The sequence below is a fragment of the Mesoplodon bidens genome (genome assembly GCF_964165515.1).
Source record: "Mesoplodon bidens genome assembly, chromosome: X".
Lineage (NCBI taxonomy): Eukaryota > Metazoa > Chordata > Mammalia > Artiodactyla > Ziphiidae > Mesoplodon > Mesoplodon bidens.
This window is the reverse complement of record NC_138163.1, coordinates 106,347,199-106,368,666: the sequence shown is the minus strand read 5'-3', so window position 1 is coordinate 106,368,666 and position 21,468 is coordinate 106,347,199. Positions and strand designations below refer to the sequence as shown.

The 21,468-nt window shown below is 46.8% G+C and overlaps 1 protein-coding gene across 2 annotated transcripts in view; it reads right to left on the bottom strand.

The window, feature by feature from the left end:
• SRPX (sushi repeat containing protein X-linked) overlaps positions 1-20,581 on the bottom strand; it is a 99,171-nt gene extending 78,590 nt beyond the window's left edge. For both annotated transcript variants that reach the window (XM_081222099.1, XM_081222100.1), the window contains exon 1: positions 20,382-20,581. In XM_081222099.1, the coding sequence (XP_081078225.1) occupies positions 20,382-20,478 (97 nt within the window). In that variant the 5' untranslated portion in view covers positions 20,479-20,581. The remainder of the gene's footprint in view (positions 1-20,381) is intronic.
• Positions 20,582-21,468: the final 887 nt, after the last annotated feature.

The window sequence follows — 21,468 nt, the reverse complement described above, 5'->3', positions numbered from 1 at the left end:
ATACAGATACATGATCCTTTTGCACTTTCAGTGTGATTCCATAAGATCAGTATTCTCCACTTTTTAAATTATGATTCTTTTCTTCTCTCATCCTGGTAGATATATCTTTGGAAAGCAGAAAGTGTTTTCCAGTGATAAGCATTCCAATCATTTCCCTAAATCGTAATATTTATAAAACCTCATGCAAAAGAATTTTCACCATCTGCAACTAAGTCAAGTCAAAAGTTATTTATCACGGTCTAATAATCTACTTGGTACCACAGTCAAGAAAATGTATGAAAGAAAGAAAAGAAGAAACAAAAGAGAGAGAGAAAGAAGGAAGGAAATCATCTATTTGACCACCATGAAAATGATCATGTAATTTTAGAAAAACAGGTCACAAGATTCCAATTCTGGGTAAGATGGAGTAATCACACTCCACCTCATCCTTCCTACCAAATGCAACTAAAAAACCTGAACAAAGTGCATTGAACAGCTATCTGAGGACTCTAAAGAGTAAACATTAGCAGGCAGACTGGAGAAGAAGGCAGAATTTGAAGTACCACTGAATTGGTGGTGACGTTCCCCTGGGAAGAACTCAAGTCAGCCCAAATACAGAAGTGTACACTGCATGCTGAGAGAGTTCCAGAAGAATCTCTCTAGCTCTGGTTCAAAGAGTGGGAAAGAGGATTCCTAATGCTCAGAGAAAGTGGGGAAAATTCTCCAGTTTTTGCTTGTTTGCTGTCTTTGTTTTCTTGTGTCCCAGTTCCCAAGTAATCTTGTGGTGGCAATGGGCAGCTATAGCAGTAGCAACATGGGCCTGCAGGCACCTAAGACTCTGGGTAAGGGGAACTTTTCTTATTAGAGAAGCTGTGGTCTCAAGAGGGTGGGGAGATCACCCATGGCTTTTTGCCCTTCTCTGTCTTCCCCTTGCTTGGTTTATTTTTCTCAAGCTTTTTTCTCTATTGTTCAGGGGACTGTAGGACAAGATCAAAAGGTCTAACATTCAAGGCATCAGAGTTCAAGAAGGAGAGAAGAAAGAGTGCAGCAGGATGCAGCTAAAGCGGTACTTAGAAGGAAATTTATAGCATTAGACACTCATATTAGAAAAAAGGAAAGGTCTCAAAACAATAATCGCAGCTTCCACCTTAACAAATTAGATAAAGAAGAACAAAATAAAGACAAAGGAAGAAGGAAATAATAAAGGTAAAAGCAGAAATCAATGAACACAATAGAGAAAAATCAATCAAACCAAAAGTCGGTCCTTTGAAAATATTCATATAATTGATACAACTCTGGCAAGACTGACAAAGAAAAAGAAAGAAAGAAATTACCAATATCAGGAATAAAGCAGGGGATATCACTTCAGATACTATGTACAACTCTACACATAACTTTGACAACTTAGATGAAGTGGACCAATTCCTCGGAAATCACCAACTACCAAGAATCACCCAGGATGAAATCAATAACCTGAATAGTCTCCAAATATTAAAGAAATTAAATTTGTAGTTAAAATCTCCAGGTCCAGATGATTTCACTGGTGAATTCTACCAAACATGTATAGAAGAAATAACACCAATTCTGCAGAATCTCTTCCAGAAAGTAGAAGAGGAGAAAACATGTCCCAAATCATTTTACAAGGCCAGCATTACTCTGATGCCAAAACCAGATAAAGAAATTACAAGAAAATAAAACTACAGGACAATATCTGTCATCGACATAGATACAAAAGTCCCCAATGTAATATTACCAGATAAAACTCAGCAGTACATAAAAAGAATAATATACCAACATCAAGTGTCATATACACGGTGAGCGTAAGGCTGGCTTAATAGTTTAAAAAAATCAATCAATAAAAGAAATCAATCAATGTAATCTACCACATTAACAGACTAAAGAATAAAATTCACATGATCATATAATTGACACAGAAGAAACATTTGTCAAATTTTAACATCATGACAAAAACTCCCAGCAAACCAGGAAGAGATGAGAACTTCCTCAACCTGATGAAGAAAATCTACAAAAAGCCTACAATTAACATTATACTTCATGGTGAAAGATTGAGTGCTTTCCCCCTGTGATTGGGAATAATGCAAAAATAAATGCAAATAATAATCCACTCTCACCACTCTTATTTAACATTATATTGGTTGTCCTAGCCAGTGCAACAAGAGGAAGGGAGGGAGGGAAGGAAGGAAGGAAGGAAGAAAGGCACATAGATTGGAAAGGAGGAAGTAAACTTGTCCCTATTCACAGGTGGCATGATTATTTATATAGAAAATCCTAAAGAATCTATGAAATAACTCCTGAGGTTAGCAAGGTTGCAGTATACAAAGTCAAAACACAAAAATCACTTGTATTTCTATATACTAACAAAGAATAGTTAGAAAATGAATTTTTTAAAAATATCATTTCCAATAGCTCCAGAAAACAAAATACTTAAGTATAGTTGACTCTTAAACAACATGGGTTTGAACTGTGTGGGTCCATTTATGCAGATTGTTTTCAATAAATATATGGTCGGCCCTCCATATCTGTAGGTTCCACATTGGCTGATTCAACCAACTCTGTATCATGTACTATGTTTCTGAACTGTGGTTGGTTGAATCCATGGATACGGATTCTGCAGATATGGAGGGCCTACTATGGGACCTGAGCGTCCACAGATTTTGGTATCAGCGGCAGGTCCTGGAAACTAATCCCTCGCAGATACCAAAGGATGACTGTATAAATCTAAAAAAGCATATACCAGACCTGTATACAAAAAAACCTCAAATGCTGATGAAAGAAATAAAAAATGATCTATATAAATGGAGAGATAACCATGTTGGTGGATTAGAAGATTCAAAATAATAAGGATGTTATATCTCCCCAAACTGATTAATAGACTTAACATAATTCCAATCAGAATCCTAGTGGGCTTTTTGGGTAGATGTAGACAAGCTTATTTTGAAGTTTATATGGAATTTTTAACCAAAACAATTTTGAAAACGAAGAATAAAGCTGGAAGAAGCACACTACCCAATTTTAAGACTATTTATGAAGCTACAGTAATCAAAATAACGTGGTATTGCTGAAGGAATAGGCACACAGATCAATGGACCAGAATAAAGAACAAACAATCTGCAAAAAAACTGCCAATTAATTTTTGAAAAATGTGCAAAGTGAATTCAATGGAGCTTATTATATGTCAAGTATACCTCAATAAAGCTGCTTTTTGTTTTTTTTAAAAAAAAAAACCTGTGTAGGGACTTCCCTGGTGGTTCAGTGGCTAAGACTCCGCGCTCCCAGTACAGGGACTCTGGGTTTGATCCCTGGTCTCGGAACTAGATCCAGTCCTGCATGACGCAACTAAAGACCCTTCATGCTGCAACTAAAGATCCCGCACGCCACAAAGATCCTGTACACGGCAACGAAGATCCTGCATGCCGCAACTGAGACCGGCGCAGCCAAATAAATAAATAAATAAATTTAAACAACACAAAACAAAACCTGTGTATTCCTCACTGCTTTTTTTTTCACTTTAGGAATTTCAGGAATGTTAAATGCATGGAGGGGGCCTTTGGGATTCATAGAAATGCAGAATTATTTTTGATACTGCAGCTGTTCATCCAAGCATCTTTATCCAAATTTAGAAACTAGATGAAAAATATTCTGTTACTTACTCCTTAGGTAATCAGTGTCCTTATTAAGCATTCAGCATTGAATTTAACATTAGGTCCTGGAGAAAAAATAATATATGAAAATATAAAATAATCCATTTCAGATTACAAATGAATTCAAAGAAAAAAATTAAGGTCAAAGTAAATCTCTTAGGTATTGATAGTGCCAAGGAACAACTAAAGCCCTTTGTTAAGGGGCACAAATGATGCAAGTTCCTTGAAATGAAAGGACATAAGGACACTTGAGGGCAGAAAAAAGTAGGTAGTGGGAGATTTTTTTAGGGAAACCTAAAAACCAGGCTGGCTTGGAAAAGCATGGTGGGAGACACCCACGTCCACTTGAGCTTACAGTAAATGACCTGCCTCAAATTGCTAGTGGCCAGTGGTTACCTAACAGTCATGGTCAGCAATCTGTGGGTGTCTGTCACATAAAGTCCAGTGAGGGAGAGAGAGAAAATGGCTAGTCAGCCCTCTACAAGGAACAGAAATGTGTGCAAGTTGTTTTTTGGGAGTTCTAACCATAACTTATATTTGCACAGTGCATTACAGATCACTCCCCTAGGAGAGCAGGTGGCATTGTTCACATTTGGCAGATAAAAGCGGGAACCAGGTTGGTCAAGTTTATCCAGCTAGTAGGTGAATAATGATGTTGAACATCTTTTCATATATCTTCTTTGGTGAAGTATCTGTTAAAATATTTCCCCCACTCTTTAAACTGGGTTACCTGTTTTCTTATTGAGTTTAGAGAGCTCTTTATATATTCTGGATAAAAATTCTTTATCAGATATGTCTTTGCAAATATTTTCTCCAGTCTGTGGCTTGTCTTTTCATTCTCTTAACTTTGTCTATCAAAGAACAGAAGTTTTAAATTTGGATGAAGTACATTTTTTTTTTTACTTTTTATAGATCATGCTTTTGGTGTCATAACTAAGAAAGCCTTGTCTAACTCAAGTTTGTAAAGATTTTCTCCCATATTATCATCAAGAAGTTTTATAGCTGTAGTGTTATATTTAAATCTATGATCTATTTTGAGTTACCTCTTCTTTAATAAAGTGTGCCTTTGATGAAAATAAGAGAAAGAAGTACTAGGGAGTAAAGAACAAAGGTGATGCCAGTACCAGTCAGCATTGGGAAATGAACCTTGGATATTCCCAGGACTATGCATTTATTCCATTCTATGGACTTGTAATGAATCTGGGCATGCCACATTCTGTAACTAAACAGCCTAATACATTTGGATAGCTAACCTGGGGTCCAGCAATTAATCAGAATGCTCCCAGGAAACATCCTGGGAAATTAAGCTCACATTTCCAATACACTCTTCCAAACCAGCTCTGTAGTGGATTGCTTGCAAAGTTGGCCACCAACAATTCCTCCCATCCTGAACATGTATACCACTCTTCCCATCTTAAGAGGTGGAATTTATCCACTACCACCACCACCCTGAAAGAAGGTGTCCTTTGCAATTTGCTTTGATGAATACAATGTGACAGGAGTGATGTGCCTAGGCCTTAAGTGTCTTGGCAGCTTTGGCTTTCATCCCCTGGGAAGCCATCTGCATGTTAAAAAGTCCACTTACTCTGCTGGGGAGAAAGGCAACTGTGGGGGGGAAGAGAGAGAGATAGAGAACATAGAGAATAGGAGACTGTAAAGAGGTAGAGAGAGAGGCCCAGCCGTCCCAGCCATTCCAGTCATCCCAGATGAAGTGCCAGACACGGGAGGGGAGCCATCTCGGATTTGCCAGCCCCATATGAGCTGGCCCGGCCAACATCACATTAAGCAGAGATGAACCATCCCCACTGAGCCCTGCCCAAACTGAAGAACCATGAACAAATAAATGGTGGTTGCTGTTTTAAGCCACTAAGTTTTAGGATGGTTTCTTACACAGCAATAGCTAACTGAAACACTCCTCAAGCTTCCTCGTAGAAGTCTGCCTTACAGTTCGCTTCCTAACCTAGACAGCTCTATTCAGCAGGCATCAATTCAGCAGTAGAAAGAACTTTGAATCTTGGGTTAAGTTCCAGCTGAGCCATTATTTGTGTGAATGCCCCCAGAAGACTCTAAGATAAGGTGCAGGTGGTTCATTTGGGAGGCATCCCGGGAGGCACAATCACAAGGACAGACTGGGGAAGAGACGCAGGGAAGGGAGGAAACTCAATAAATGTACAGCTGTCTGGGCAACCATGGCTCCATCCTACTGGGGACTCTTCCTCCCTCTTTTGCATCCAAACCTCAGCTTTATGTAATTTCTTTCCCCATTAAGGCTACTCCTCCACTTTTAACTTTATTTCATCCAGGAAAAGAAAATAATAGTGGTAAGGTGGGGGGCTGGTAAGAGAGTGACCCCCGCCAGGCATGAGGTCTCAGAGATGTCCTTGCTTCTACAGCTGCTTCACCTGAGAGAATGCTCCATCCTCCATTCAAGCTCTTTTGCACAAGACCCCATAGGGACAACTTTAGGCAGAGTTGATGGTACCCACCGTCCCCAGGCCCTCGGCCTTGAATTAGCAGAGACAATTAAGACAGCATGTGGCTTGTGCCATTTTAATTTTGGTCATATTTTACACAGCTAACAAAAAGAAAGTTAAAAGGATAACTTTTATAAATGAAGGCATTACCCTTGTCCAAGGGAAATTTTTTTTTCCCAGTTTAGTCTCCTTCTATTATTTAATTTTCGGCTCATTGTCTAAAGCTGGAAAAGAGGCAAAACAGGAAAAAGTCAGGCATCTAACTCTGTGGAGATCAGCGCAAAGCAAAGGCTCTCAAAAAATGCCAACTCCGGTTCCCACCAAGGGCATTCCCGAAGCCCTGGAGGATGACTGTTGGCCTTCAAGACAGCCAGAACCAAAAAAGGTCTAGCCCTTAAAGTAAAACCAGACAGCGGAACAAAAGCAACAGCGTATATGGTCTTCCAAAGGCTCAACTGTCCTCCACAGAGGTCAACTGAGACACAGTCAAAATCCAAGAAGGCAGGGAGGCTGCAGCGAGGCCTTCAGCAGAAGGTTCCTGATCGAGGCACTGGCTGAGGGTGACTCTGAGGCTGGATTCGAGCTCTCTCTTGCTCCATATTCACACTGGGGGGCCATCACATCACCTCTGTTTCCTGGCAAATGTGGTGCTTCTGCTTCTTTACAATTCTGCTCAGAAGGCGAAACCACATCAAGAAGCTGCCTCACCTCCATTTAAACAAAGACACAGAAAAGATCTGGGCAAGAGAACTCGGGGGATTCCTCTCACCTTCAAGCTCGAGCCTCACTGCCCCTGGGGTTTTCAAACTAAGCGACAGCACAGCATTGACAAACTCTCTGACGGCAAAGAAATGAAAAGCGTTCACCTGCAGGTCCAAGGCTGTGACACCACTGGCCCTGATAGCAAAGGAGAAAGTTCTAGAATGAAAGGGAGGGAGCTGAGCTCTGAGAAGGAACGCACAGCTACCCTGGGCTAAGAGGCTCTGTCTGGGGACAAACCACCTCCTCAGATCTGAAAGCTTCCTGAGACTTGCCATGGACAGAAAGAGGGCCACTCACTGTGGGCAAGGGCACCAGCAAAAGGCTCTTGGACCTGACAAGATGGGTTTGGGATTTGCACGAGGAAATTCTGCAGAAGAGGAGAGAAGAGTATTCTGAAAGGAGACAATGTTTAGAGGAGGAGAGGAAATACATCCCAATGGCTGTTCCCTGCTTTCTTCACATTTTAATACACAAAAATATTGCAAAGAACACAACGTTTACAACAGCCAAACGTTGGTAGCTTTCAACTGGAGGAAACTTCTTTTAACCAAGTAGGCACACAACTGCCTAGCAGGCCAGAAGTGGGACAGATGGTGTTACCCAAAGATAAAGTCATCTTCCCAAAGGTCCTGTCCTGAAATCCAAAACACAGTTCCCTTTAAAAACAACAAATAAGAAACACTAGTCTATTAAGATGCTGTGAGAAAATAACTTGGAAATGTCCACACCAGGGGTTCTCACACTCGAGCGGGCATCAGAAGCACCTAGAGAGTTTGTTACAACACGGTTGCTGGCCTACCTTCCCCCAGGCCCAGCTTCTGATTCAACAGCTCTGGGGTGGGGCATGAGAATTTAGGCATCTATTAAGTTTGTAGGTACTGCTGTTGCTGGTGGTCTGAGGACCACACTTTCAGATTCTGTGGTCCTGGTTATTTGTTCTCTCCCAGAGGGGAACAATTACGTTAGCATATCGATGACCCTGAGCCATCCTGCAGTAAAGAAACCTACAGAACTTATTTACCATGCATTCTGCTGCCCATAGAACATCTATGAATCTCTCTGGGAAGCAGCGCTTCAAGGAAGCCACTTTGGGAAAATGTTCTACTAGGGATGGTCCTGACCAGCAGAAAGATCACAGGCTCCTGAAGGAACAGCCACCAGCAAAAGACAGATAGCCAAGTCAAGGCCTCAGCAGCGACCAGGGTAAGGGGCAGTAAAGGGCTTCAGGCCACACCATAGAGCAGGACTGTGGCAGGGCAGCAGGTCTGGAGAGCCCCGAGCCTGCGGTCCAGAAACCCATGCAGCATCCAGGAAGTCTCAGGGGGTAGCCAAGGCCAGTCTGCCTACAGCTTTGGATCAGGACCCTAGGCCTTGGCCAAGAATTGGTGAGAATAAACAGGGTCCCAGTTTCTAGAGGCTATCAGGAGGTTACCAAGCCTCAAACAGAGAGAATGAAATACCCAGTTATCTGTCAGATAAATGTGTACAGGGCTAGTTATAGCATGCTGGCCTAGGCATCTTAAAAGACCCCCTGACTAAGGCCAAGATGAGTCCTGAGCTGAGCCTCATGGTGAAGGCGCAGGAGCCCCAAACACCTAGGGATCTTGTTAAAGGGAGGCTCTGATTTCATAGGTCTGATTTCTACCTGTCTGTAGAGCTCCCAGGCCAAGCAGGTCTCCGTCTATACTCTAAGTAGCAAGGCCCTAATTAAGGGGTTGGCAAACTTTTTCTGTCAAGAGCCAGAGAGTAATACTTTCAGCTTTGCAGACCGTATGTTCTCTGTCACAACTACTCAACTCAGCCACTTATCACCAAGTAGCCACAGACAACACCCAAACAAATGAGTGTGGCTGGGTTCCAGTGGCACTGATATCTAAATTTCAGATAATTGTCACATGTCATGAAGTAGTCTTCTCCTTTAGATTTTTTTCAACCACTTGAAAATTTTAACACCATTCTTAGCTCATTGGTCATACAAAACCAGGAGTTGGAGTGCTATGTGGCTTGGCAAGACTTAGTTTGCAGACCCCTGCCACAGATTGCTGCTCGCCCCACCCCAGGTCTGCCAAAGCAAAACACACAGAGGAGGGGGGATCAGGGAAACCTCATCTCACCAGACTCCCTGGGTAATCCTGATGCAGCCTGTCCAAATATCGGGTTGGCTCAAAAGTTCGTTTGGGTTATTCCATACCATCTTATGGAAAAACCCAAACAAACTTTTGGGCCAAGCCAACACCACTGCTGGGCTGGGAACTACTTATTCACTCTAAGCCCTGAAACGGTGGGAGGGCCCCCCTTTTAGTGCTAACAGTTCAGTCTTCCTGACTTGCCCAGTTCGGGGGGGTTTGGGGGGCTTCACGTGAGGGGTGGGGTGTGCTATCCTGACTTTCCCATTGGTGTCAATCTCACCCATCCTCCAAGGGGCTGCCTCCTCCCTAAGCCCGGCGGCGTTGGCCTCTGGCACAAAGATGTGTAGCCCCTGTGTCTTTAAGGGTTGGTCAGTTGCAGAAATTCTCAATCCCAGGACAGGGTTTTGCTAGAGAGGCAGAGACCGCCCTAGTCACACTCGTGTGGCCTTTCTTAAAGAGCTGCAGTTATTTCTAAGCTGCAGCTGAGCTGCTGGGCAAAGGCATGTGAGGACCCTGTTCCCCATCACCGAAGATGTGCTTTGCTACTGCTGGCCGCATTCCAGGCAGGAGGACTTCAAAGGAGATGAAGTCGAGGGCCCCCCGAAGAGTTGGGTTTGTTTTTGAGTTAGAAGAGGGAGCAGAAAACGAAAGTCTGTACACGCTTATCTCAGGAATGTCGGGGACTTAGGAAAGGAAGTCTAGAAGATGCCATGATGACGGCAAAGCCAAGGGAAGAAGGGAGAGAGGAGGGGAGGAAGCTATTGGGCGGCCCTTATAAACAGGCCAGCCACTGCGTCTTGGTAAAGGGCTGAACTCACCCAGCGGACCAGTCCTCCTCAAATTTCACTGTGTATAAGAATCATCTGCGGGACCCTGTTGCAATGCATATGCTGATTCACTAGGTCTCGGGTGGGGCCTGAGCTTCTGACTTGCTTGCTTGGCTCCCAGGTGACCCAAGGATTCAAGCTCACGAGGATGCCGCTGACACACAAGCACAGCTTTTTGTTTTGTTTTTCTTTTTAATAGAAGCAAGCTGTCAAAGCACATGGCGCCCATAGCTCTTTCCCACCTGGGGCTGAGCTACTGAAACCCAGGACTGCAGCATAGATGGGTGTCCAGGGAGTTGTCTACACCACAGCACCCACCATCACACCCATCCAAAGAGCAGGCGGGGTCTCACACCGTGCTGCCCTCCACTCTTTAAGTCTTGAGTTCTGGGCCTGCCTCTCTATCCTTTTCCTACTCAGCACAAAGTCTGTCCCCTGACCAAGCCCTGTGCCCATGCATTACACGTGCCTAGACAAGGTGTCTTTTTCTAATCCACCCAAAGGCAACTTATGGACTAGCCATGCCCTGCAGCCAGCAGTGAGAGGGTGGCAGGCATCCTTAGATGACTCTCGCCAATATTCTGCCACAGCTGGCAGCACAGACACTGCTTTGTCACTCAACCCTTGAGTGGATGCTGTTAATGAACTGAGCTTTCATGACATCACTTAACCAAAAAGACAGATAATCTCAAGAGCTGATAAAAATGTAGAGAAATCAAAACCATCACACATTGCTGGTGGGAATGTAAAAGGATACAGTCACTTTGGAAAACAGACTGGCCGGTCCTCAAATGGCTAAACATAGAGTTACCATATGACCCAGCCATTCCACTCCTAAGGATCTACCCAAGAGGAATGAAAACATATGTCCACACAGAAACTTGTATATGAATATTCACTGCAGCGCTACTCGAAATAACCCAAAAGTGGAAACAACTCAAACGTCCATCAACTGATGAACAGATAAAATGTGGTCTGTCCATACAATGGAATATAATTCAGCCATAAAAAAGGAGTCAAGTACTGATACCTGCTACAATATGGATCAATCTTAAAAACATTATGCTAAGCAAAAGAAGCCAGACACGAAAGGATACTGTGTGATTCCATTTATATGGAACGTTAAAAATAGGAAAATCTATAGAGACAGAAAGTACTTCAGCAGTTGCCTAGGGCTACGGAGAGGGGGTGGGGAGCGATGGCTAATGGGTGTGGAGTTTCTTTGGCGGGTAATGAAAACGTTCTAGAACTGTGATGGATACACAACTCTGTGAATATACTACAAGTCACTGAAGTGGTTTAAAAGGGGAAATGGTATGGCATGTGAATAATATCACAATAATGCTGTTAAAAAACAGCATGACATATCAGCTGGGGTGCTCAAAGCAAGTGGCCTAGAGAGGGATCCTTTGGGACCTTGACAGGAGGGGGCAAGGGCTAGCTCTGGGGCAGCAACTTCTCAGAACCCTGAGGAACACCCAAGCAGCCCCGGGTGTGAGACTCTGAGATTGCAGCCAAGTGTCGGTATGAACAAACACGCGGAAATACACCAGGGCACGGCTCTGTGCGTGCCCAAGGCGCCACTGATCCTTGCCTGCCTATCCCTGGTGCCCAGCCCGGTGCCTGATGTGTAGGGGCCGCTCAAAAACTGAACTCTGTCCCTGCCTGTGGAGGAAAGGGAATCGTGGAGTCGGCGGACTGAGTTCTAAGGCCAGCTCTGCTTCTAACTCCCGGTGTGACCCCAGACAAATCCCTTCCGCTCGCTGAACCTCAGAGACTCACCACTGAGACGTGGGGAGTTCCGTCTCGGGCGCCCTCCCAGGCTGAGATGCCACATGAATTAGGTGGCCCGTGCAGGGGAGCCTGCATGTGGATGAGAAACTCCTGTGGGCATCTAGATAGAGCCCGAGATACCCAATCAGCAGGTCAGTCCTGGCCAGAGGTGTGCCCCCTTGCAGATTTCACCAAGACACACCGAGAGTCCCCCGGGGGCCAGGCTCCCTGCTCGGCCACAAGGACACAGAATGAACAAGACCCCAGTGCCTGCCCACGTGGCTGAGGCCGTCGGGTCCGTGAGTAGCTCCTGGTGAAACAGTATGATCCTCCTCTTTGAAAAGAGGACTTCGAATCGAAGTGGAAACAGGATTTCAACCTCAGATATTTAAAGGAACCGGAGCCTTTGTGTGACAAATGCTGAGTCAGTGGCAACAAGTCTGTCAGAGTTCCTATAGGGAACGGCCACACTGGGGGCAGAGTCTCAGAAGGCGGGGGACGTGGCCAGGCCACCGCTTCCTCACCACTCCACCAGGGGCCTGCCAAAGCTCGGCTCAATTCTCGCTTGCCCCGTGGCCCTCCTTTAACCAGTGTTTGGGAACATTCTTGAATCCCTGGGACTGGTAGGGTCATCAGCTCAGCCACCCACACAGCTAGCGGCAGGCCAGAGGCATTCAGCAGAGGGTCCTGGGCTGCGCTCGGTATGGAAGAGATAGATGCTCATCAGCCATAACTGGGCAGACGCTGCAAAGAGCCAGTGACAACAGGGGAAAGAGCATGGAAGCCATCACACAACAGGTCACTGTAAGAGCAGGGCAGAAGAAACAGGGCAACGATCTTTCAAGGCCAAGGCAGAAAGTCCACCCCCAAATTCTATATTTGGATCTATTACTCATAAAAAAAAAAGCTTTAAAACCAATATACTCAATTTACAACACCAAACCTCTGGGATAATCCAAGCCATTATGTCCAAACCCATTTATCCTCTCCCTGGAGAACAATGTATAAAGAGGCATGCAGTATGAGCTAAGGATTACGGGGCAGTGAATCACTCAGCTCGGGAATGATGGCTCCACAAGTTTCTGAGGCTAGAGTGTGCCCGTAAGACCCAGGTGCAACCAATTATCATCTGGGCAACTTGGGAGCTTAGCAAAGCTACCAGGGACTTTTCTCTTAAACAAGCTTTATCCTTAAATCTTTGATCTGAAAAATCCTGCCCCCTCCCCCCAAAGTCCCTGGTGTTTCTAAGTCTCCTAGAATATTGTCCTAGGGTGATTTGAAATTCAAGAGCCTCAGCAATTAACTATGCCCCAACTTGTTGCCTGTCCAAATGGATCAGAGTCCTGCAAATTGCCTCTGATACCTCGCATTTCTTTCTGCTTGGGGATTAGCAGCTTGGAAATTCTGGTTAAATCCTGCAGGGATATTGAAATAGAATGTGTTGATTCCCTGTCACAATTACCTCAATCATTCAATCAATCCACAAATATCCACTAAAGATCCTGCCCCAAGTCCCAGACACTGTGCTAAGTGAGGGGTACAAGTTGCCAGCCCAGGCCTGCAGGTAATTACCACATATGATTATGACTGTTTTGTTTGGTGTCGATTTTTAAATGAGGAGACTGGGAAATTGTACCGCTGGTCATAATTCAGGAGGCCCACCTGATCATTGGTTCAAAGTTTCCCTACTCTGGCAACTTCATCGTACTTTCTATGTTGACTTTTGTGCCCATTAAGTGCACATTCTCTCATAGAATTCACTAAAGTATCTGGTGAGTAGTGATTTTGAATTGGGATAGGGCCTTCTCCCCAGAAAAAGAACACCCACACAGATTTTTGTTTCCAATTTCAAAATGCTCTTAGAGGGACTTCCCTGGTGGCACAGTGGTTAAGAATCTGCCTGCCAATGCAGGGGACACGGGTTCAAGCCCTGGTCCAGGAAGATCCCACATGCCACAGAGCAACTAAGCCTGTGTGCCACAACTACTGAGGCTGTGCTCTAGAGCCTTCAAGCCACAACTACTGAGCCCGTGTGCCACAACTATTGGAGCCCATGCGCCTAGAGCCCGTGCTCCGAAACAAGAGAAGCCCGTGCACCGCAATGAAGAGTAGCCCCCGCTCGCCGCAACTAGAGAAAGCCTGTGTGCAGCAACGAAGACCCAACGCAGCCAAAAATAATAATAAATGAATAAATAAATTTTAAAAATGTTCTTAGAGAAGGAAGCCCAGAGACACCCTGCATTAACCTTCCTTGGGCCTGTAGTTGTTACTACCACTGGCATCAGCGTCACTCAACATCATTCTGCAATCTCCGGGCCCAGCGTTCCTGCGTGGCTCCTCTCTGTGCTTCCCAGGGCTTGTCGACCCATCTGTGTTATAATATTTACCCCCATGGATAACCTGGTGTCTATTTCCCCACAAGACAGAAAGCTATTGACAGAAGGAATTCCCTACCTTTTTCATCCTAGTATCCCGTGCACTCCATCCTTCCATGTCCACTTTAAAAAGAAAGTCTCTGGATAGAGCCAAGGTTCCAGGAGAGAAGGCAGAATTCAAATACCCAAGAGAAAGATCCAGGCTTAAAAGACCCCATAAACAATGGCCAATAAAAGCCGGCAGTCAAGAAATCACACAATCAAGAACTGAGGACTAATACAACATTGTAAATCAACCATACTCTGATAAAAATTTAAAAAAAAAAAGAACTGAAGGGCTGGCTTGAGAAATTCCCTATGAACTGGAACCCAGGCAAGGCAATTATTCACACTGCTATTTGGAAATGAATCCTTAACCTGGGTATTGATCATAATTTGGCTGCTAGAATTTCAGACTATGTTACAACCTGGCAAAAGTCAACCTTCTTCTCGTGAAACTCAATCTTCACTTTCAATTACCCATTTGAGCTGCATTCTCTGAAAGGGGAATTGATGTAGCACACATACTTGCGTTGACTAAGGAAACCATTCAACCCCTTTGGAAAGGGCTCTAGCAAAGTGGCCAACAAAAATAATAAGTGCAAACTCCGGCTTGTGGCTGCAGTGTCTCTCGTCTTACAACCCCCAGCGGAGAAGGTTATTGCTCAAAGGGAGGGTGTTCACAGATTTCAAAGCAAACCTCTACAGCCAGCAAGGCATCGTTCCTGTGTACGTAGGTTCATGGTGGCACAAGCCCTGTTTACCTGCACGCGTGTTTCTCTCAGCTCCTCTGGTCAATGGTCTGTCACCCGAATTGCAGGGAACTATTAACTCGATAAGTACAAATATCCACTTGGCTCCAGGGTCTTGGCTAGGCACCGTGGGAAATACAGAGGGGTAAGACAGAGCAGTGCCCTTCCTTCATGAGCTCAGAATCTACAAGTGTAGGGCTTCCCTGGTGGCGCAGTGGTTGAGAGTCCGCCTGCCGATGCAGAGGACACGGGTTCGTGCCCCGGTCTGTGAAGATCCCACATGCCGTGGAGCGGCTGGGCCCGTGAGCTATGGCCGCTGAGCCTGCGTGTCCGGAGCCTGTGCTCCGCAATGGGAGAGGCCACAGCAGTGAGAGGCCCACGTACCACACAAAAAAAAAAAGAATCTACAAGTGTAAAGGAATGCACAGCTCATTGTAATGTATGGCATGTATGATAAATATCACGAAAGATATGAAACACCGTGGGTGTTTAAAGGAAGGCAGAAGCTTCCCAATCAAAGGATCAAGTAAAAGTTTCATCGAACTGGGGGGTGTCGCTGGACGATGGGCAGAATTTAGGCAGAAATATGGCTGCAGGGAAGCATTCCAGGTGCAGAAAGCAGTAATCACCAAAAAGAGGGAAAATGGGACTCCAGGTCTATAAAAACAGGTAGTCTACTTTAGCCAGATTTTAGGAAGCCAGGAGAGAACGACTGGAAAATTAGGCTGTGGGCAAATTGTATAGTCCCCTGAAAACATCAGAGAACTTCCTAGTTAACTTGAGGACAGGGAGCAGCTGCCCTGTTTTTTTTAAAATAAATAAATTTATTTATTTATTTATTTATTTTATTTTTGGCTGTGTTGGGTCTTCGTTGCTGTGCATGGGCTTTCTCTAGTTGCGGCGAGTGGGGGTTACTCTTCGTTGTGGTGCGCGGGCTTCTCACTGCAGTGGCTTCTCTTGTTGCGGAGCATGGGCTCTAGGCGCGCGGGCTTCAGTAGTTGTGGCACGCAGGCTCAGTAGTTGTGGCTCATGGGCTCTAGAGCGCAGGCTCAGTCGTTGTGGTGCACGGGCTTAGTTGCTCCGCGGCATGTGGGATCTTCCCGGACCGGGGCTCGAACCTGTGTCCCCTGCATTGGCAGGCGGATTCTTAACCACTGCACCACCAGGGAAGTCCTGCTCTATGTTTTTGAGTAGGAGAGCAATGGGATCAAAACAGTACTAAGGTTACCTCAATTTTAAAAATTAGAAATAAAATTAAAATGTTAAAAAAAAAACAGTACTGAAGTAAAGCTGTAATTAAAAGAGCAGTGTCTGGCCAGAAAAAGTAGAATGAGTTGTTATAAGAGGCTAAAAGTGAGAATGTTATAGAAATCACCGAAAAGGGCAATATTTCAATTATGGTATGAGGAAGGTTTGAAGACGGTGCTTTAGCGATGGTTTCTGGTGTCTCTTTCAGCTCACAAATCTGGGAAATAAGAAACAGTAATAGCAGGATACTGTACTGAAAGTGTTATCATTAAGAAAATGCCAGTTGAAAATGCCCTACTCTCCCCAGCATTCTCTCCTTTTTAATGCAGAGGAATTTTGTCAGCTGATTACATGTTTTAAACCCAAATAGAAATTTCTAGCCTAACCTGCTCCTAATGTGACTTTAACTGTATATCCTGAGCCAGGTGTTCAGTTCCTAATACTTATCTCCAAATGTGGCATTTTAAAAGACTGCTTTGGCTGGTGTGCTCTGGTTTGGCTTTTAGCCAACCCCACTCGGTTTTCCTGGCTGGTGAAACCACACTACTTTACCAGTTTTCTCCAGGCATCAGATTCATGGAGCCTTTCTTAGTGGCCATGGCGTTCATTCTCTATCTTCAGCCTTGCTTGCAGGAGGAGGTGCAGTGAACCTCCAAAATCTCAGATGTAAATGAGGCTTCAAGAATTCAGGGCTGGGCTTCCCTGGTGGCGCAGTGGTTGAGAGTCCACCTGCCGATGCAGGGGACACGGGTTCGTGCCCCGGTCTGGGAAGATCCCACATGCCGCAAAGCGGCTGGGCCCATGAGCCATGGCCGCTGAGCCTGCGCGTCCGGAGCCTGTGCTCTGCAACAGGAGGCCGCAACAGTGAGAGGTCCATGTACCGCAAAAAAAAAAAAAAAAAAAAAAAAAGAGCTCAGGGCTTCCCTGGTGGTGCAGTGGTTAAGAATCTGTCTGCCAATGCAGGGGACACAGGTTCAAGTCCTGGTCCGGGAAGATCCCACATGCCGCGGAGCAACTAAGCCCGTGTGCCACAACTACTGAGCCTGCACTCCACAGCCCGCGAGCCACAACTAGTGAGCCCACATGCCACAAGTACTGAAGCCTGCACACCTAGAGCCCATGCTCCGCAACAAGAGAAGCCAGTGCAATGAGAAGTCCGCGCACCGCAACGAAGAGTAGCCCCCGCTCGCCGCAGCTAGAGAAAGCCCGCGCGCAGCAACGAAGACCCAAGGCAGCCAAAAATAAATAAATAAATAAAGAGTTCATTTAAGAACATAATAAAACAGAAACGCAAAGCAAAACCACAATGAGACAGCACCTCACACCTGTCAGAATGGCTATTATCCGAAAGACAAGAAACAGCAAGTGTTGGCAAGAATGTGGGGAAAAGGGAACCCTTGTGCACTGTCGGTGGGAATGTAAATCGGTGCAGCCACTACGGAAAACAGTATGGAGGTTCCTCAAAAAACTAAAAATACAGCTACCATATGATCCAGCAATCCGTCCTCTAGGTATTTATCCAAAAGAAATGAAAACAGGATCTCAAAGAGGTATCTGCATCCCCACGTTTATTGCAACATTATTCACGAGAGCCCAGTTATGGAAACAGTCTAAGTGTCCATGAACCGAAGAATGGATAAAGAAGATGTGGTATACACATACAATGGAATATTATCCAGCCATAAAAAAAAGAATGGAACGTTGCCATTTGTGACAACATGGATGGACCTAGAGGGCATTATGCTAAGTGAAATAAGTCAGAGAAAGACAAATACCATATGATCTCACTTAATATATTGTGGAATCTAAAAAATGAAACAAACAAGCAAAACCTAAGCTCGTAGATACAGAGAACAGACTGGTGGTTGCCAGAGGGGAGGGGGAGTGGGGAGTGGGCGAAATGGGTGAAGGGGATCAAAATGTACAAACTTCCAGCTTTAAAATAAATAAGTCATGGGATGTAATGTACAGCATAGTAACTATCGTTAATAATACTGTATTGAGAGTAGATCTTAAAAGTCATCACAAGAAAAAAGAATTTTGTACCTATGTACAGTGATCGATAGTAACTAGACTTATTGTGGTCATCATTGTGCAGTGCATACAAATATCAAATCACTATGTTGTACAGGGGAAACTAATGTGTTATATGTCAATTATACCTCAATAAAAGCAAAAAGAGTACGAATACTATCTTATAGGCATACAAACGCAATCCAACACAGACAACTTTGCTATGAATTTTCCATACATTTCATGTGGGTTTTTATAGACACTGCGTCTTTGCTAGGCCGCAAAGAATAAATCTGAGAGCCAGAAAAGCTGCATCAGATTCAAAGATGGAAGAACTCCAGAGACCTTCTAGAAGTGGGAATGGGAATGATTTACTCTCTCTCTCTGACAGATTTGCTATTAAATCTCAGATGTTTATATAAGTGGGGGAGGGGAGATGCCGATGGGGCCCTACATCCCCATCTCCTTCTTTCAGAGATTCCTGATTCCAGGCCTCTTAGCAGAGACACAATGTCCATTTGCTAAGAGACTGCCTCTGAAATGATCTTCAAAATCTCTCTGTCACCCAGCACTTAGGGTGAACTCAGCTGACATGATTCGCCTCGGGACCCACAGGCCTAGAGAGTCTCCCCTCCCCAGCCTTCCGAAACCTCTGGCTTGGACTGAAATACCCTCCGTTGTAATCAACAGCCCCAGCAGCAGAGCACAGTTCCTGAAAGACACCATTGGGATGTGCCAACTTGGGGGCAGCCTGCAGGCTGGCGCCAGAGGGAGCTGGGCCAGCCAGGGCCAGTTCCCAAAAGTAGTGAGCGCCCAAGCTGGAAAGCCACGATTCTGTGGGTGGCTGGGTCCTGGCAGCAAGCTACGCTGTATAAGGGTAGAAGCTGAGGGAAGGAGAGCAGAGGGCAGGGTGAGGGAGGGGAGGAAGGTCAAATGAAAAAAGAGAAGAGGCCCCTTGACTGAGAAAGGCTCTGCCAGATAGATGTACAGGCGGCTTAGAGACGCCTCCCAGTTCAGCAGGAAAGGCTGCTTCTAGCTTCTCAACTTCTCCCCCTGCACCCTGTCCAGTACTGGCTTCCCCCTCCCCTCTACCTTCATATTAACCCGACTCCTGCTTGGGGGGTGGGGGCACTAACCTGCCCGGGGAACAGGGGGCTGGCACTTGCCTGGCACAGAGGAAAAAGTCTCCTTTCCACTTTGCCCTGAGTCAGTTCCTACCAAAAAGCTTAACACTTACAACAGTTCAAAACGCAAATGTTCCTGTTTATCACTTTACACGTTTGTTTGATTCATTCATTCATAAGGGGATGTGCAAGGAATTTCCAGCAGCCATCCCTACATCTCCCAAGCATGTTATCTGGGAACCCTCCCCCTCCATCCTTCACCCAGAACTCGGTAGGTTCGTTTCTCAGACCCCAGACTTAAACCGCCCACAGTGTTGAAAGTAAAGCCAGATACTTGTCCGCCACGTCACCCACTTTCCCATTAACACTAAACTAAAATGTGCCCATGGATTTCCTCTCCTTTCCGGGGCAACAGGGGTGCATCCATGTTCCCCAGCTCCCCCGAAGCTCTTTGCTATCTTAAGACTCTCGGATGAGGGAGTCAGCTGGAGCTTTTTAAAGGGCATCTCCAAAGGTTTTGTCCACACCAGAAGAGTCCTAATAAGTACCAGGGTCCCCTTAGATGCTACAGACCACGCCCCCCAGCAACAAGAAGCCACACCCCCTGACTAGCCGAGCCCGCGTGTGTAGTCCTCTTTCCCTGGGGCTAACCAAGCGCCTGCCACATGTCAGCGCTCTCAGCTGGCACCTCTTTCCCGGAGGTGCAGACTTTCTCGGAATCCCCGGCAGGGGGGGTTGGGGGATGCGGGAGAGGCTCCGCCCGGGCCTTCCACGAGAGTCTTTCTACTGTGGCTCGTGCCCTGCAGCCCCAGGGGGTGGCCTGGGGCCTCGAGTGGGAGGGGGTAGGGGCTCCTTCCAGGACGAGCTGCCAGCCACCTGGTCCCTGGCCGTAGGCAACTGTGTGAGAGGCAAAACTCCGGCGCGGTGGGAAAGTAACCCGCGGCCAAACTTCTCCTGGTTGCCTCCAGCGCCAACGGGGGTTTGATTGGTCCCCCTGGAACCCCAGGCGCTGAGGGTCCTCCGGCTCACGGCTCACGGCGCCCGGCGACGGGATGACAGTCGGCTCTCCCCTCCTGGTGCCCGGACGCGAGCCCCGCTCCGCGTCCCCCGCTCCCCCGGGCGGCGACAGACAGTCCGCGCAAACAAAGGGCGCCCCCGCACCACCCTCCGGACCGAGCCGAGGGTCCCGGCGCCCAGCTGGGGAGACTGGCCCGCCGACCCTACCTGGGAAGGCGCGGCTCGGCGGGACTCGTAGCAGCAGTAGCAGTAGCAGCAGCGGCAGCAGCGGCAGCAGCGCGGGCCGGAGTGCGGGGCTCCCCATGGCGCGCCCGGCGCTGCGCTCGGCTCGGCTGCGCGGCGCGCTTCCCGGGGGCGGGAGGAGACCAACCCGACCGAGGGGCTGCGCGCGGCTCGCGGAGGCCAAGCTGGAAAACTCCTCCTCTCGCCTGTCTCCCTCCCTCCCGCCCACCCGGGGCCTGCCCTCCTTCCTCCGCCTCCCCGGAGCGCTGGCGCGGCTGGGGCTCCGACCCACCCCCCTCCTTTTGTGCCAGCGCTTCTTCTGGAAGCGGGGCTGACACTGCCGCACCCCCTCTGGGGGCCTGAGCGCGCCAGGGGCGTGCCCTAGCAAACCGGATTATCCTGAAATATCTTTTTGTTCCCCAATTGCGCGCCCTTTCACCACGAATACACACACTGGTGGCCCAAACACCTCCCAGATCCGGGGCCCCTACCACAATGTCATCTGTGCAGAAAGCTGTGTGAGTCGCACGGAAAGAGAAGGGATAACCGAGGGGGGTCCAAGAATGGCCCACCGCGGCAGGTTATTATCGCCAAGTTCGCGGGTTTGACCCTTCGGACCACGCCCCAAGTTCGGCGTCATTATGCCCATCCTATCCAAGAAGGAACGACGCTTAGAAACTTGCCCAGGTTCATGGTTACGGGCAGAGCGGGGATTTGAACTTAGGTGTGTGGTTCTGCCGGCGCCAACGTCCTTGCTACGGCTTTTTGGTTTCTCTTTTGCAAGGGAATGAATCAAGAGTTCGTGCCGGCTGCACTGCAGTTTGGGATGGGGCTTGAGGTACTCTTTCTAGGGTCGGCTGATGGGCGAGCACAAGGCCCAGAAAGTTCCCCGTCTCACCCACAGCCTCGGGAATCCAGCTGTTGTAGTTTACTGCAACCAGATTTCCCCATTTCCTGGATTGTTCGCAATCACCCCAGGACACCACGATCAGCCTGGAGCCTCCACCCTGTGGCCTGGCGTCAGGATAGGGTTACTAGGTGCCTGCAGGACGGATCAGGTTTCTTCTTCGAG